Here is a 17,641-nt window from a genome sequence, read left to right on the forward strand (position 1 = left end):
GTGGGTCACTACGGCCTTTTCTCTGGAGAGGGATAGGTCTGACGCTGACAGAGAACGGGCCTTCCAGGAGAAGAGAGTGTGTGGTTTCAGACCGAATGAGAAAGGGGGCATGACACATAGACCAGGTTGTCACCGCCTGCTAATGAGGCCTGCCTCTTAGAAACAGTTTTTAGACTGTGGTGAGTGGAAAGAGACCCCAAGTGCCGTCTCTCTTTTTATTTAGTTCCTTCACGCTCCATGACCAGACCGCACTTGGTCAGGGTTGACCGCAGAGTGAACGCGAACGTGACCGGGACAGTAAGAGTCACTTCAGCAGGATGAGTCTTAGCCCGGCGTTGGTGATGGTGCAGGGGGTGGCACACTCCTTTAATCCTAGCACTCCAGAGCCAGAGGCAGGCGGATCTCTGTAAGTTTGAAACAAGCCTGGTCTACAGAGTGAGTTCTAAGACAGCTAGGGCTACACAGACAAACCCTGTTTTTTTTTTTTTTTTAAAAAAAAAAAAAAAAAAATGAATCTTGAGCAGCCTGAGGTAACCTTTAATTTCAGTCCTTGAGAAACAGAAGCAGGTGGATCTCTGTGAGTTTGAGGCCAGCCTGGTCGACATAGTGAGTTTCAGGCCAAAGGGCTACATAGACTCTACCTTGAAAGAAAAAGATGTCTCTTCACAAGGTGATAAAATCTTCTTGTGAAATAAAGTCTGGACCAATAATTTCCTAGAAACCACACTAAATGCAGTGTGGAATCTGATTTTCAGACTGATGTATTACATAACGGTTATCTTCTGTTAGTACTTCAAGCCAAATCACTTATTCCCTGTAACTTTATTTTTTCTTTTTGTTTTGGTTTTTCGAGACAGGGTTTCTCTGTGTAACTGAACTTGCTGTGTCCTAGAACTCTCTCTGTAGCCCAGGCTGGCCTTGAACTCGGAGATCCGCCTGCCTCTGGCTCCCCAGTGCTAGGACTAAAGGTGTTTGCCACCACGACCTGTCTTGTAACTTTATTTCTAAAGTCTACAAATGGTTTAATTAAGACAGATTCTAGGGGCTGGAGAGATGGCTCAGAGGTTAAGAGCACTGACTGCTCTTCCAGAGGTCCTGAGTTCAATTCCCAGCAACCACATGGTGGCTCACAACCATCCGTAATGAGATCTGGTGCCCTCTTCTGATGTGCAGACATACATACAAACAGAACACTGTGTACATAATAAACAAATCTTTAAAAAAAAAAGACAGATTCTAATCTCTGGTACACTGTATCATAAAATCTAAGGGAAAGATGGAGTATGTCTCAGTAAAATCTCAGTCAACATAGAGCGGAAGGAAGTACCTGCTAATGTCAGTATTGATTTCTTGTTATTCATCGGGGTCAAAGGAGAAGTCATACACCTCCACAGCACACGCTGAGACCCAGACTCCAAGCAGATTACGATAATAGTGCAGTTCTCTGTGATAGAATGTGGGAAAATATTAAGAAAGAGAAAGTGGTTCTAGAAAAAATCAGCTGTGGAGTATTCCATCATTCTAGGTTGAAAGGACAGTATGGAAAACAGGTCACATTTTCAAAAATCATAGAATTAGTGTCCAGAAAGCTGAAAGGGAGTGCAGGCAGCTGTGTGGGCGCTAACGCTACCGGGGTCCTCAGTGACGCATGAAGGAGAGTTGAGGGGCGCTCTCAAGAGGAAGGTGCTAAGTCAAGAGGATCTGAGACCTCAAAGGGGAAAGGTACCCAGGGCTCAAGGGAGTTGGAGCAAGCAAACAAGAAAGGAGTGCCGGTCACAGGCCACCGTCCTGAGTGGGAATGCAGGTCACAGGCCACCGTCCTGAGTGGGAGTGCAGGTCACGGTCACAGGCCACCGTCCTGAGTGGGAGTGCAGGTCACGGTCACAGGCCACCGTCCTGAGTGGGAGTGCAGGTCACAGGCCACCGCTGAGTGGAAGGCAGAATAAGGGGTTCTAGGTTACTTGCCTTGGCTGTCAGGAATTAGTGCTCTGTCCCTGACTGTTGAAGGAGCTGGAAGTACTCAATGATAATGGGTTAGATCAGCCACATGACCTGCATCAAAACATCAAAACAGATCATGGTAACTGTTTCCTCCTGGGGTTCCCAGGATACCTGCCAAAGATCAGGAGTTACCACTTCAGATTATGGAAATGCTCTACATGTTAGCTCAAGGGTAGGAGAGCCCTCCTTGAAAGTGTAGCACTCAGTGCATTAGAAATAGGAAAGCAAACTGTAAACTGTCTGAGACTCACTGCACAGCCACCAGGACAGCTCGCGATGAAGCCCTGGCCACACCAGGGGAGAGTGCACAGTGGCAACTCCCGTGCACACTGAGGGGAAAGGTCGGCCACCCTCAGGCCAGTAGTCACAGGCACATGTAGGGGAGGCTGGAGAGGAGAATGTGCAAGTACCAGGGTTGCCGGGTGAGCAGGAACCCCGAGGAAGGGCTCGCACCTGTGCTCTGAGACGGCCAGACTAGCCCGATGAAAGAAGTGACATGGGTCTGGGAAACAACAGAGCGGACCCCGCCCCTCCAAGGAGCATGTGGCCTCTTGCCCTTCCCTAGTGAGCGTCAGAACTCTGCTGTGTCTGGTGCATCTGTGTGTGGTCGACCGCAGTGTGGGTAAGGACAGCTTTTAGAAAGCCTCTGCCTCTTGGAGGAAGGGGCACAGCCAAGCACCCCAGGAGTAGGTAAGAAGAGAAAGAGGAACCGCAGACGAGACTTGGAGGTCCAGGTCCTAGAGGCAGCCTTCCTATGACCACCTCACTCTGAATGGTGTACTTTGTGTTTCCTTATTGTCTGCCAAACCCTTGGCTGCTCTTAGTGCCCAGACATGAATTCTCCTTGCAGAGCACAGGAGCTGGTACTGTTGCCATGGTTGAGGTCAGAGGGATGGAATGGGGAGAAACATCACCGTAACACAAAGGTAGCTGCAATCTCAGTTCGGGGAAACCAAGAAAGAAAAATTGCAACTTTGAGCCCAGCCTGGACTATAGAGCAGCTTCCAGGCTAGCCTGGGCTACAGAGTGATAGTCTCTCTCAAAATAATAGTAATAATGATACTAATGGATTGCAGAGATGGCTCAGTGGTTAAGAACACCAGCTGTTCCACCAGAGGGTCCAGGTTAGGTTCCCAGCACTCACGTGGTGGCTCCCAACCATCTGTAACTCTAGCTCTAGAGGATCTGATGCCCTCTGCTGACATTTGAGAACACTGTGTGCATGTGTTGGATAGACAGTGTAGGCAGAAGACCCATACACACACAAAACATTTCAAAAAGAAGCACAAAGTAGACTTATTTGTAATAGCCAAAAATTTAGAAGAAAACGCCGTTAGTGTCAGCTATAGAATGGATGAATTTTAGTATAATTCGTACAGTGAAGTCATAGAATAGAATAGGATATTCTTATAAAATAGTGTTTCATCACTCCTCCACTGCTGGTGGGAATGTAAGCTTGTACATCCACTGTGGAAATCAGTATGGCGGTTTCTCAGAAAATTAGGAATCGAACTACCTCAGACCCAGCCATCCCACTCTTGGGCATATACCCAAGGAATGCTGATTCATACCATAAAGACACATGCTCAGCTATGTTCATAGCAGCACTATTTGTAATAGCCAGAACCTGGAAACAACCTAGATGCCCATCAACGGAAGAATGGATGGAAAAAATGTGGTACATATACACAATGGAGTACTACTCAGCAGAGAAAAACAATGAAAGCATGAAATTTGCAGGCAAATGGATGGAACTAGAAAAAAATTATCCTGAGTGAGGTAACCCAAACCCAGAAAGATAGTCATGGTATGTACTCACTCATAAGTGGATTCTAGATATAAAATAAAGAACAATCAGACCACAACCCATAGAACCATGGAGGCTATATATATAGCATGGAGGTCCCTAGGACGACTGTGGCTTATAATAAATTTCGGTTTTACTCAATTATTGAAAAAAAATAGCCAAACGAATGGCAACACATGAACTATGAACCAAAGGCTGAGGGGCCCCCAGCTGGATCAGGCCCTCTGAATAGGTGAGACAGTTGATTGGCTTGATCTGTTTGGGAGGCAACTAGGCAGTGGGACCAAGTCCTGTGCTCATTGCATGAGTTGGCTGTTTGAAACCTGGGGCTTATGCAGGGTCGCTTGGCTCAGTCTGGGAGGAGGGAACTGGACCTGCCTGGACTGAGTCTACCAGGTTGATCTCAGTCCTCGGGGGTGGCCTTGATCTGGAGGAGGTGGGAATGGGGGGTGGTCTGGGAGTAAGGGGAGAGGGTGGGAAGGGGGAGAACAGGGGAACCCATGGCTGATATGTAGAACTGAATGGTACTGTAAAATAAAATAAAAGGAAAAAAAATTAAATAGTGTTTCATGAAAGAAGCCAGACACACATTATGTGTGAAAAGTTCAAACCCAGGGGGCCAAGAAAGATGGCTCAGTGGTTAAGAGCACTGGCTGCTCTTCCAGAGGACCCAGATTCAATTCCCAGCACTCACATGGAAGCTCACAACTGTCTATGACTCCAGTTCCAGGAGACCTGACACCCTCACACCAATGTACAACTTTTTTGCTTTTTGTTTTGTTTTGTTTTTGTTTTATTTTAACTTTATTTTATGTGCATTGGCATGAGGGTGTTGGATCCCCTGGAACTGGAGTTATAGACAGTTATGAGCTGCCATGTCGGTGCTGGGAATTGAACCACAGTCCTCTAGAAGAGTGGCCAGTGCTCTAAACCGCTGAGCCATCTCTACAGGCCCCAATGCAAATTATAAAAAAATAAAATAAAATAAAGTTCAAAACCAGTCACAATAAACATTAATATCTAAGGGGTTCCTGACTAGGTAAGAAACATACAGAGAAAGCCTGGAGACTTGTGCCTGTAATTCCAGCACTTGACTAGCTGAGGAGTGACCAGCTCAAAGTTTTCCCGGGCTCATTATAGTAAGACCTTGTCTTTAAAAAAAAAAAAAAAAGTCAGATTTAAACAATACCTATACACAAGTCCAGCCCTACAGAAAGTACTAGAAGGAAAACTCTAACCCAACCCAAGAAAATTAGCTGCACCCACAAAAACACAGGCAGTAGATAATCTCACACCAGCAAATCCCAAAGAAGGGAAACACACACACACTACCATCAAAAAATAACAGGAATTAACAATCACTGGTCATTAATCTCTCTTAATATCAGTGGACTCAATTCGCCTATAAAAAGACACAGGCTAACAGAATGGGTACGGAAGCAGGATCCATCCTTCTGCTGCATATAAGAAACACATCTTCAAAGAGACATTACCTCAGTAAAGGGTTGGGAAAAGATTTTCCAATCAAATGGACCTAAGAAACAAGCTGGTGTAGGTATCCTAATCTCTAACAAAATAGAATTCAAACTAAAATTAATCACAAGAGATGGAGAAAGACATTTCATATTCATCACAGGAAAAAGCCATCAAAATGAAATCTCAATTCTGAACATTTATACCCCGTTTATGCCACATTTGTAAAAGAAACATTACTAAAGCTTAAATCACACATCATACCCCACACACTAATAGTGGGAGACTTCAACACCCCACTCTCACCACTGGACAGGTCTGCCAGACAGAAACTTATCAGAGAAATAAGGGAGCTAACAGATGTTATAACTCAAATGGACTTAACAGACATCTATAGAGCATTTCACCCAAACATAAGAGACTATACCATCTTCTCAGCATCTCATGGAACCTTCTCTAAAATTGACCACATACTCGGTAACAAAGCAAATCTCAACAGATTTAAAAAAAAAAAAAAAAAAAAAGTTAAGCCTGGTGGCCATGGCACACACCTTTAATCCCAGCACTCGGGAGGCAGAGGCAGGTGGATCTCGGAGTTCGAGGCCAGCCTGGTCTACAGAGTGAGATTCAGGACAGGCACCAAAACTACACAGAGAAACCCTGTCTCAAAAAACCCAAAAAAACAACTGCTGACATAAGGCCCAGGGCTAAATCAAGAAATGCCACAATAGCCATAGAAGCAAATCCCACCAAACAGCCCACACATAAATACTTCGGCCCTTTGTTTAATAAATGAGCTTGCTTGTAAAAGAAAAAAAAAAGAAAAAAGAAAAATATTAACTCACTGTGTCTTATCAGATCACCATGGCTTAAAGTTAGACGTCAACAACAACACAAATTACAGAAAGCCTACAAACTCATGGAAACTGAAAAATGCTCAACTGAATCACCACTGTGTCAAAGAAGAAATAAAGAAAGTAAAGACTTGCTAGAATTCATTGAAAATGAATGCACAACACACCCAAACTTATGGGACACTATGAAAGCAGTGCTAAGAGGAAAATTCATAGCACTAACTGCCCACATAAAGAAGTTGGAGAAATGTCACACCAGTGACTTAACAGCACACCTGAAAGCTCTAGACCATAAGAAGCAAAGTCACCCAGGAGGAATAGAGGACAAGAAATAATCAAAACTGAAGGCTGAAATCAATGAAATAGAAATAAAGAGAGCAATCAGTGAAACAAAAAGCTGGTTCTTTGAGAAAATCAACAAGATAACAAGCCCTTATCTAAACTAGCCAAAGGCACAGAGAGCATCCAAATTAACAAAACCAGAAGTGAAAAGGGGGATATAAGACAACAAGGAAATCCAGAGAATCAGTAGTTCATACTTCAAAAACCTGTACTCCACAAAATCAGAAAATCTAAAAGAAATGGACAATTTTCTGGACTGGTACCACATACCAAAATTAAATCAAGACTAGATAAACAATTTAAATAGACTTATAAACCCTCCCTAAGGAAATAGAAGCAGTCATTAAAAGTCTCCCACCAAAAACAGCTCAGGGCCAGATGGTTTCAGTACAGAATTCTACCAGAATTTCAAAGAAGAGCAAATACCAATACTCTTTAAATTGTTCCAAATAATAGAAACAGAAGGAACATTGTGAAACCTTTATACGAGGCTACAGTTACCCTGATAACCAAACCACATAAAGATGCAACAAAAAAAAAGGAGAATTACAGACTCATCTCCCTCATGAACATTGATGCAAAAATACTCAATAAAATATTGGCAAACCAAATCCAAGAACACATTATAAAAAAAAAAAATCGTCCACCATGATCAAGTAGTCTTCATCCCAGAGATGCAGAAGTGATTCAACATACGAAAATCTGTCAGTGTAATCCACCATATAATAAACCAAAAAAATCACATGATCATCTCATTAGATGCTGAAAAAGCCTTTGACAAAATCTAACACCCCTTCATGTAAACGTCTTGGAGAGATCAGGGGTACAAGGAGCATACCTAATCATAATAAAGGCAATATATATCAAGCCAACGGTCACCATCAAATTAAATGGAGAGAAACTCAAAGCGATTCCACTAAAATCGGGAACAAGACAAGGCTGTCCACTCTCCCCACACTTATTCAACATAGTACTTGAAGTTCTAGCTAGAGCAATAAGACAAAAGGAGATCAAGGGGATATAAATTGGAAAGGAAGAAGTCAAACTTTCACTATTTGCAGATGATATGATAGTATGCATAAGTGACCCCAAAAATTCTACCAGGGAACTCCTACAGCTGATAAACTCCTTCAGTAATGTGCCAGGATTTAAGATTAACTAAAAAAAAAAAGAAAGAAAGAAAAGAAAAAATCAGTATCTCTCCTATAAACAAATGATAAATGGGCCAAGAAAGAAATCAGAAAAATATCACCTTTTACAATAGCCACAAATAACATAAAATATCTTGGGGTAACTCTAACCAAACAAGTGAAAGACCTGTAATGACAAGAACTTTAAGTCCTTGAAGAAAGAAATTGAAGAAGATATCAGAAAAGGGAAAGTTCTCCCATGTGCACAGATAGGTAGGACCAACTTGGTAAAAATGGCCATCTTAACAAAAACAAAATTGAATCGACAGATTCAATGCAATCCCCATCAAAATCCCAACACAATTCTTCATAGACCTCATAAGAACAATGCTCAACTTCATGTGGAAAAACAAAAAACCCAGTATAGCCAAAACATCCTGTGTACAATAAAGCAACTTCTGGAGGCATCACCATCCCTGACCTCAAGCTCTACTATAGAGCTATAGTAATAAAAACAGCTTGAGGTCCTGGAAGCTGCTGCTTATTGGCAGAGCTTAACTTTCAAAGTCTTGGGGTGGTCTGTGGTCTCTGCTCAGTTCTTCCTTCAGCCCTAGTGGCCATCCTGTGTGCCCAGTAGAAAAGACTACTGAGCTGAACGAGTTCCCAGCCGATAGGAACTCCGGCTGACCTTTCGGCGGTGGAGGGTGACAGAGGCTGAATGCTTACTAGACACTTGGCTGTGCAGATGTTGCCAAAGGATCTCCTGCCAGGGCTTCACACCGAAATCCAGGGCATTGCAAACTTAGAGAATTCCATGAATCCAGCACAGAATGCCCATTTTTGCCTCTATACCCCCTTTCTTTCCATTTCAGTCTTAAGAACTGCCCAGCCCAGGCCTGGGGGTTCTGACTGGAGGGCAAGACTGTGGGGACACCAGCAGGAGGTAAGGGCCAGCGAGACCACACTGGCTCACGCCAAGCCTTTGCCCCACTTCATGGCACCTGGGCCAGCTCCAGTAAGCCTTAAAGAATGCAACTTGAAGAGCCCCAAGGACTCCGATTCCAGTTGTCCATTTTCGGAATCTGTGCTTGCTGATAGACCCGATCCTGTTCCCTGCTGCAGTCTTAACCATGTGGGATGGAGTCTTTCCTTGGTCCTTCACTTTGACCCCCTGGTGTGCTCTCCCCTCCCTCCCCTCCCTTCATTCACTGTCAGCAATGGTTAGTGGGAGGGTCCATGCAACCCTAAGACAGTCTGTGGGAGTCCATGGCCACAGACTGTCTTTTGTTTGTTTTCTTATGTTCTTCCAAGCTAGCAGGTGTTTGGAACTAGGGAAAAATTCCCACCAACCATTGCTGTTACAGTTAAATAAAGACCTTGAATGTTGAAAGGAAAAAAAAAAAAAGCTTGATATTGGCATAGAAACAGACACGTGGAACATTGGAATTGAATCAAAGACCCTGACATAAATCCACACACCTATGAACACTTGATTTTTGACAAGCTAAAATTGTACAATGGAAACAAGAAAGCATATTCAACAAATGGTGCTGGCATACCTGGATGTCGACATGTAGAATAATGCAAATAGATCCATATGTATTGCCATGCACAAAACTCAAGTCCAAGTGGATCAAAGACCTCAACATAAATCCAGTTACAATGAACCTGAAAGAAGAGAAAGTGGGAAATAGCCTTGAATGCATTGGCACAGGAGACCACTTCCTGAATACAGGAATACACCAGTAGCACAGACACTTAAGATCTACAGTTAATAAATGGGACCTTCTGAAACTGAGAAGCTTCTGTAAGGCAAAGGACACAATAAAAAGACAAAAAGGCAGCTACAGAATGGAAAAAGATCTTCAACCCCATATCTCACAGAGGGCTGATCTCCAAAATATATAAAGAACTCAAGAAACTAGACATCAAAATACCAAATAATCCAATTTAAAAGGGTACAGAATTCTCGGCAAAAGAATCTCAAATGGCTGAAAGACATTTAAGGGATTGCTCAATATCCTTAGACATCAGGGAAATGAAAACCAAAATGACTGAGATACCATCTTACACCTGTCAGAATGGCTAAGATCAAAAACACTGATGACAGCTTATGTTGGAGAGGATTTGGAGCAAGGGGAACATTCCTCCTCTGTTGGTGGGAGTGCAAACTTGTACAGCCCCTTTGGAAATCAGTATGGCTATTTCTCAGAACAATGGGAATCAGTCTACCTCAAGACCGAGCAATACTGCTCTTGGGCACATACCCAAAGGATGCTTCATAGACCACAAGGACACTTGCTCAACTATGTTCATAGCAGCTTTATTTGCTGACTCCCATGGGAGGCCTTATCCTTTCTGGGGAGCAGGTGGGGGGCGTTGTGTAGAAAGGAGGTGGGGGGAAGGGAAAAGAAGAAGAGGTAGAGGAAACTGGTTAGTATGTAAAATAAATTTTAAAAAATTTAATAAAGTCAAAGCTTGGTGGTGGTGGCGGCGCACACCTTGAATCCCAGCACCTGGGAGGCAGAGGCAGGAGGATCGCTGAGTTGGAGGACAGCCAGCACTGTTACACAGAAGCTGTTTCTCGGAAAACAAAACAAAGTCAGAATTCATGCATACATAAAATGATGAGGCAGAAAGAGGAGGGGCTTCCATCCAGATCATCTCTGACTCCCTGTGTCTGCTGTGAGAGGCGTGGAGAGATCTCTGTCATACACACCAGTCCATCCGTCTGTGCTCTATTAGTTTCACTGTGTAGCGTTGGCTGGCCTGGAACTCGCTATATAGACCAGTCTGGCCTCAGACTCCTAGAGATCCACCTGCCTTTGTGCTCCCGGTATTGGGATTATAGGTGTTGTCACAGTGTCCAGCCCCATCGTCCTTCATCCAGTTAGGAGCAAGACTTTTAAAAACCCACATGAATTCCATTGCCTGACTTCAGTTCTTGCATGGCCTCCAGGGACAGATCTGATGGCTGGTGAAGGAAGGAAGCAAAGACAGACTCACAGAAGGAAAATCTGGGATAGGGTAGACTGAGTTCCATGTTGGAGAAACTGCAGCCCTGAAGCTTGTGAGTTTATTCCGTAGAGTTGAACGAGAGGCGGACTTAAGTTCTACAGCGGGATCAGGGAGGCAGGTTTAACTAAGCTCAGTTGGAGTGGGTTGGAGAGCCGCCTTCATACCCTAAATATCCCCCAGAGAACACTACCTCCCCCATGGACTCCCAAAGAAGGCTTTGCCATTTCTCTGAGCCTCAGCAGGAAGTTGCCATTTTCCCATGGGTTTGAAGCATTGGGGTCCTTGACACGGCCAACTCATGTCAACAGCATACATCCATTTGGGGCTTTCTCTGCTCCCGGCACCAGACACCTTGAAGTACTGAACTATGGAAATGGTGGATATACACTTGGAATCCTCTTGTTAATAAAGAATACACATCTTTAATCGCCCCGTTTTGACTGTAAAGCCCATAAAAACTAGAGATTTCTCCTAATCCCTCCTGTTGCGTAGTCTATGATAGTTATTGATAAATAGTTAATCAAAAGACACAAAGTCAGCGGTGTAACAGCTATCATTTCTCACTGGTACTCTCACTGTCTGTTCCATGACCAGGTGTGTGTTTTACCTGTGGCTGGGTGCACTAAGAATGGTGTGAGCTGGGCATGGTGGCTTACTTGAGAGGTGAAGGCAGGGAGTTAGGAGTTCAGGGTCATTATCATGAATTGGAGGCCAGCCTGGGCTACATAAGACTGGGTTCCAAAAAATAAAAAACTGTATTTATTTTTAATTCCATAATCATGCCTTTGTATTAGATTGGCTTTAGTTCTAAAGATAATGCAGTTGGACCTGTGTAAGCCTTGTGATTACGGTTGCTATGTTAATGTCTTGCTCTATTTATTTTGCATTTAAATTACTGACTATCCCTTCCCCTATAGAACCGCTCTCTCTGGTGCCCAGGAAGTCTAGTGGCAGCGACTGAAAGGACTCCCCTTGCCCAGTGACGTCTTCTCTTGGTTTAAACTTGGTGGTTCAGAAGAGAAGTCCAGTGCATTCTAGCATCTTCTTTGTTCTTATGCTCATTTGTTTTTAGTTAACATGCCAGATAAAACTTAGATTTACTAGAAATACATCTTACAGGCTTACTAATGTGATCTTCTTTCTAACAAGCATCTTTTTTTTTTTTTTAATTTATTTATTATGTATGTAGTGTTCTGCCAGCATGTATGCCTGCAAGCCAGAAGAGGGCACCAGATCTCATTATAGATGGTTGTGAGCCACCATGTGGTTGCTGGGAATTCAACTCAGGACCTCTGAAGGAGCAGGCGGTGCTCTTAACCTGAGCCATCTCTCCAGCCCTCTAACAAGCATCTGAATTTTTGTGTTCATATTGTGGTTTCGAGGGACAGGCTTTTGTGTGGGTCAGGATGACCTCACAGTCACTAGATAGCCAAGTATAATCTTGATCTGCTACACTTGCCTCAACTCACTGGGGTCATAGCCAGGCACCACACTCAGAGATGAACTGATTGTGTTTATCTGTAGATTGTAGCATGCTTTGTTTTACAGAAGAGTAGAGAATGTGGACATGGTTTAGGTCTGTGGACTTTGTGGTGATATACTGTGTTCCCTAATAAAATTTGCCTGAAGATCAGAGGACAGAACAAGCCACTAGATTAAACATAGAGGCCAAGCAGTGCTGGCACGCACCTTTAATCCCAGCACTAGGAAGGAAGCGATGGCTGGGTGGAGGAAGGTGTATAAGGGTGAGGAGACAGGAACTGAAGGCTTTTCAGGCTGAGGAGTCCTGGAGGGTAAGACGTGGCTTGATCCTTTGTCTCTCTGATCTTCCAGCATTCACCTCAATGTCTGGCTCCAGGTTTTTATTAAAAGACCGCTTAGGAATTCGTGTTACAGGACTTAAAAAGGGGGTAGGTTTGTTATCTAATAGCAGAGTCATTTATGTTCAAGACGATTGCTTCTGTACTTTTCTTCAGCTCTTTGAACTACAGAAGAGTCCCTGTGTTCAAAATTGCTTAGGGGAAATGGTGTCACAGAGCTTTGTCTCGTAAGTGCACACTCAGGACCCATGTGGCATGCTCAAAGCAGACCATTTCCTGGGTCACATCTGTTTGTCACCACACCTTGGTCATTTTTCCCAAGAGAAATACTTGACTGTCACCTAACCAGTAAGAAGCAATATTGTTTTGAAGAAATATTTAATGTTTTATTTCCCCTAAAACTCTGATAACTCTTGGGATAGGCCAATTTAAATTCTTAAGACCAGACTTTTTTGTTTGTCATTTTTATTTTAAGACAAGATGTCCTTGACCCATAATCCTCCTGCCCACATTCCTCGGGTATTGAGATTATAGGCTTTTGCCACTGCCCGTTTCTGTTTGTTCTTTCAAAAATGTATTACTTTCTTTTTGCTGAGGGTGGGGGCAAGATACAAGAGTCTCTGTTCTTCATCATGCAGGTCCTATGGATGGAATGCAGGACATCAGGCTTGGCACAGGTGTCTGCCCAACAGTGAGCTCTCTGACCAGCCCCCATGGTTTTGAGAGCAGATTGGCGTGTGCGTGTGCGTGTGCGTGTGTGTAAGATTTAGTTAAAATGATGTGCATGTGTGTATGGGAGGGCATGGGCACATGAGTGCAGGTAGTTGTAGAGGCCAAAAGAGGGCGTCCGATCCCCTGGAGCTACACATCGATGATGCAGTTGTAAGCTGTGTGGTAGGGGTTCTGTGTGCTCTTGACCTCAGAGACTGTCCCCAGCCTGATGGTGGTGTTCAGTGGCGACTGGTCATCTCAGCCTTGACACCCGAGTCTCATCCCAGCTGTGCGTCTCACTGCGGCCTTAACACAGTCTCCCTTCAAATCGTCCAGAGTAATAAACCGTGTGACAGTTTTCATGACACCTCAGCAGGACAGTTATGTGGATGGCATACAAGACACAGCGGGCGTCTCCTTTCCCTTCACTGATCGTCAGCTTTTGTCTGCCCTTCTCTGTCGAGTTCTGTGCTCATAGTTCTCAACTCTGGGCACAGAGTGAACTTCTCTGTGTAGATTTTTAGATAGAGCTAACCCCTAGAAATTTAATTGCGATTATCTAAGAAGTGTAATGTTAAAAAAAAAATCTCGTCAGAGCCAGCAGGGTGGCTCAGCAGGACACTTGCTGCCAAGCCTGATGAGCCACCGGAGGTCAGGCTATGGCACACCCACACATAAACACAAAAATAGTAAGGAAGGGCTGGAGAGATGGCTCAGAGGTGAAGAGCACTGGTTGTTCTTCCAGAGGTCCTGAGTTCAATTCCCAGCAACCACATGGTGGCTCACAACCATCTGTAATGAGATCTGGTGCCCTCTTCTGGCCTGCAGGCATACATGCAGACAGAACACTGTATACATAATAGAAATAAATAAATCTTTTTTTTTAAAAAAAAAAAAAAGTAAGTAAATAAATAACTGTAATTCTAAATAGTGACAATCTCTTTATGTGATTTCAATGGACAACGAAGAATTAAGAACACTGAGTTGGCCTAGAGAGATGGCTCAGAGGTTAAGAGCACTGGCTGCTCTTCCAGGGGTCCTGAGTTCAATTCCAGCGCCCACATGGTGGCTCACAACCATCTGTTTTTTTTTTTTTTAAGATTTATTTATTTATTATGTATAGTGTTCTGTCTTCAGGCCAGAAGAGGGCGCCATATCTCATTACAGATGGTTGTGAACCACCATGTGGTTGCTGGGAATTGAACTCAGGACCTCTGGAAGAGCAGTCAGTCAGTGCTCTTGACCTCTGAGCCACCTCTCCAGCCTTTTTGTTGTTGCTGTTTTGGTTTTTCCAGACAGGGTTTCTCTGTGTAGCTTTGTGCCTTTACTGGAACTCACTGTGTAGACCAGGCTGGCCTCGAACTCACAGAGATCCGCCTGACTCTGCCTCCAGAGTGCTGGGATTAAAGGCCTTTGCCACCACCACCTGGCTCACAACCATCGATAATGAGATCTGGTGCCCTCTTCTGGCAGGCAGGCAGACATGCAGACAGAACTCTGTATACATAATCAATCAATCTTAAGGGGGAAAAAACTGGGGGCCTAGAGAAATGATTCTGCAGTTAAGAGCATTGGCTGCTCTTCCAGAGGACCAGGTTCAATTCCCAGCACCCACATGGCAGCTCACAACTGTCTGTGACTCCAGTTCTAGGGGACCTGATACCCTCACACAGACAAATGTGCACATAAAATACAAATAAATAAAATATTTTTAAAAAGAAAAAAGAAACCACTGAGCTACATCCTGCTCTATTCCAGGACTTTTTCTCTATTAATCTATTCTGGTGCCTTAAAATTTCACACACAATACCTTTTCCGATTGGCTGTTTGAAGCTGTCTTTCCTTCAGCTCCCTACCAGAATGACAGTCAATCCACTGACAGAGAAATGATGTTTATTCTTTTTCATCCTGTGTAGATGAGTGTTTCTGTACATGGGTGTGTGCATGTGAGTGCAGGAGTCCTCAAAGGCCAGAAGGAGGAGAGTGTTGGATCCCTGGAGGGGAGTCAGAGGTGCTTGGGTATGCTTTGTAACCAATGAGCATCTCTCTAGCCACAGGAAGTTTTCTGTTCGGATTTTATTTTATAGTGTGTGTGTGTGTGTGTGTGTGTGTATATACACACACATATATATACACACATACCATGAGCATGCCTCATGTCCAAGAAAGCCAAATGATATTAAGTCCCCTGGAACTGGAGTTACAGACTTGTGAGCTGCCATGTGGGTTCTCAGCACTGAACTTGGGTCCTCTGTAAATGCAACAAGTGCTCTAAACTACTGAGCCCTCTTTCCATCCCCCCAAAATTTCAATGCCTGTATGTAAGCATGTGTGCTTGTGTATTAAACTGGAGGACAACCTTAGCTGTCACTTCAACAGTGCCGTCCACCTCCCTTAGGTGGCATGGGGCTCAGCAGTCGCTGACATCCCGCCGCAGACCCCCTCTTGTCCCTGCCCCATTGCCGGCATCCCGAGGGCACCACTGCACCGGTTCTGTTTTGTCTTTAACGTGGGATTTGGGGAATTAAACTCAGGTGCTTGGGCTTCCAAAAGCAATGTGTTACCAACTGAGCTATTCCCCAGCTCCGGGAAATTACTGTTTTTTATTTTCCTTTCGAGACAGTGTCTCACTGTGAAGCCCTAGCTACTTGGAACTCACACCGTAGACCAGGCTGGCCTCGAACTCACAGAGATCCGCCTGCCTCTGCCTCCTGAGTGCTGGGACTAAAGGTGTGCGCCATCTTGCCCAGCTCAGAGGAAGTATTTTTGGTCACTGTCGTAGTGAAAGCAGCAAGAACAGCAAGAAGCTCACAGTCTCTTTGGGCCTGGAACTCACAGGTCACACAGTAACCCCAAGAGCCCCCTGCATCTCATGCGCTACTACACGAAGTGCGTGGACACGTTCCCGCCGGCCTGAGTGGGAAGCTAGATTCCCTGAAGGACAACGATGACAGCCATAGGACCTGCAGTTTGGATAAAAATTGAAATCCTGGCAAGTCTAGAAACTGATGGCCCTTTCTAGTTTTTAATTTCAAAGAGCTGGAAGGGTGGGTGGCTCAGCAGTGTAGAGCACTGGCTTTTCTTGCAGAGGACCTGAGTTCCAGCGCCCACTTATAACTGCCTGTAACTCCAATTCTAGTGGGATCTGGCGCCCTCTTCTGGCCCTTCTGGGCACTGCATACCTGTGGTACACAGACCTACAAATGGGCAAATCTCCATATACATAAAATTTAAAAAAAATTAAATATATTTCAGGGGTGGAAAGATGACTCAAAGGTTAAGAACATATACTGCTCTTCCATAGTTTCTGAGTTCAAGTCTCAGCAACCACATGGTGGCTCATGACCATCTGTAATGAGATCTGGTGCCCTCTTCGGGCCTGCAGACATACATGCTGTATACATAATAAATACTTTTTTAACCCCCAAGACAGGGTTTCTCTCTGTAGCTTTGGTACCTTTCCTAGAACTCACTCTGTAGCCCAGGCTGGCCTTGAACTCACAGAGATCCACCTGCCTCTGCCTCCCAAGTGCTGGGATTAAAGGTGTGCGCTGCAGCCGCCCAGCAATGAATAAATATTTTTAAAAAAAATACATTTTAGTATTTTCTATACTCTGAGGTAGATGAATTCTGTTCTGGCCACATACTGAGGTATTTCCTTGATGCTCTCTTACTTTCCAGTTAAGGTCTTAAAAATCCTTAAGCTATGAAAACAACGTAAATGGATTCTAAAATGTCTGAGCTCTTCTTTTAAGCCTGGAAAAGGTAATGTCAGCTCACTGTGTAAGACTCAGTTTGTACAGTACACTATGAAGGGGGTGGTACGTGGACATCGTCGCTGTTGTGAAGTCAGTGGTTCACGTGCCCTGTTGTCCTGTTTCCAGGTATCCAAACCATTGACTCCACCCAAGCTCTGTTCCTGCCAATTGGAGCGTCCGTCTCTCTCCTAGTGATGTTCTTCTTCTTCGACTCCGTTCAAGTAGTTTTCACAATATGTACAGCAGGTAAGTTAGCTTCCAGTGTGCTGAGGGGAAGAAGCCGTGCCCAGTGAGATGTGTCTTCACTGTCTGTGAGGGCGATCTGAAAGGAGGGTGGGCAGCTCTGGTGACCCCGAACGCCGAGACTTACTTGTGGCAGGTGCGCAAAGGTCTCGGCAGGCGTGGCGGCTGCTGCGTCCTCCAGTAGTGCGTTTGCAGACAGAAATACTGACAGCTAGTCAAAGTCCTTAGCTGCCAGCTTTTCATTGTGCGTTCAAGCTCTGCAAAAACTAACAGAGGTCGGGTCACCGGGGGCGGGGTGGGGGGGGGCTCCCCCTTTGCCTGCTGCTCACTCTTTCCTACTGAGTTAAGAGACTAAGAAAAGTCTTTAGGTAACTTTCCCACTTGTCAAGAAAGAGATGTTGGAAAACTATTTTACATGAGTTAATGCCATTTTTCCTGTAATTAGTAAAGAAAATATTTTTTAATGAAACGTATTTTCTTTCCC

The 17,641-nt window shown here is 44.4% G+C and overlaps 1 protein-coding gene across 1 annotated transcript in view; it reads left to right on the plus strand.

Moving 5' to 3' along the window:
• The window catches only part of Sppl3 (signal peptide peptidase like 3), a 106,436-nt gene that overhangs the window by 79,182 nt on the left and 9,613 nt on the right, over nucleotides 1-17,641 (plus strand). The window contains exon 4 of the mRNA XM_076559977.1: nucleotides 17,041-17,160. Within this exon, the coding sequence (XP_076416092.1) occupies nucleotides 17,041-17,160 (120 nt within the window). The remainder of the gene's footprint in view (nucleotides 1-17,040; nucleotides 17,161-17,641) is intronic.

Source organism: Peromyscus maniculatus, chromosome 23 (genome assembly GCF_049852395.1).
Source record: "Peromyscus maniculatus bairdii isolate BWxNUB_F1_BW_parent chromosome 23, HU_Pman_BW_mat_3.1, whole genome shotgun sequence".
In the NCBI taxonomy this organism is placed as follows: Eukaryota; Metazoa; Chordata; class Mammalia; order Rodentia; family Cricetidae; genus Peromyscus; species Peromyscus maniculatus.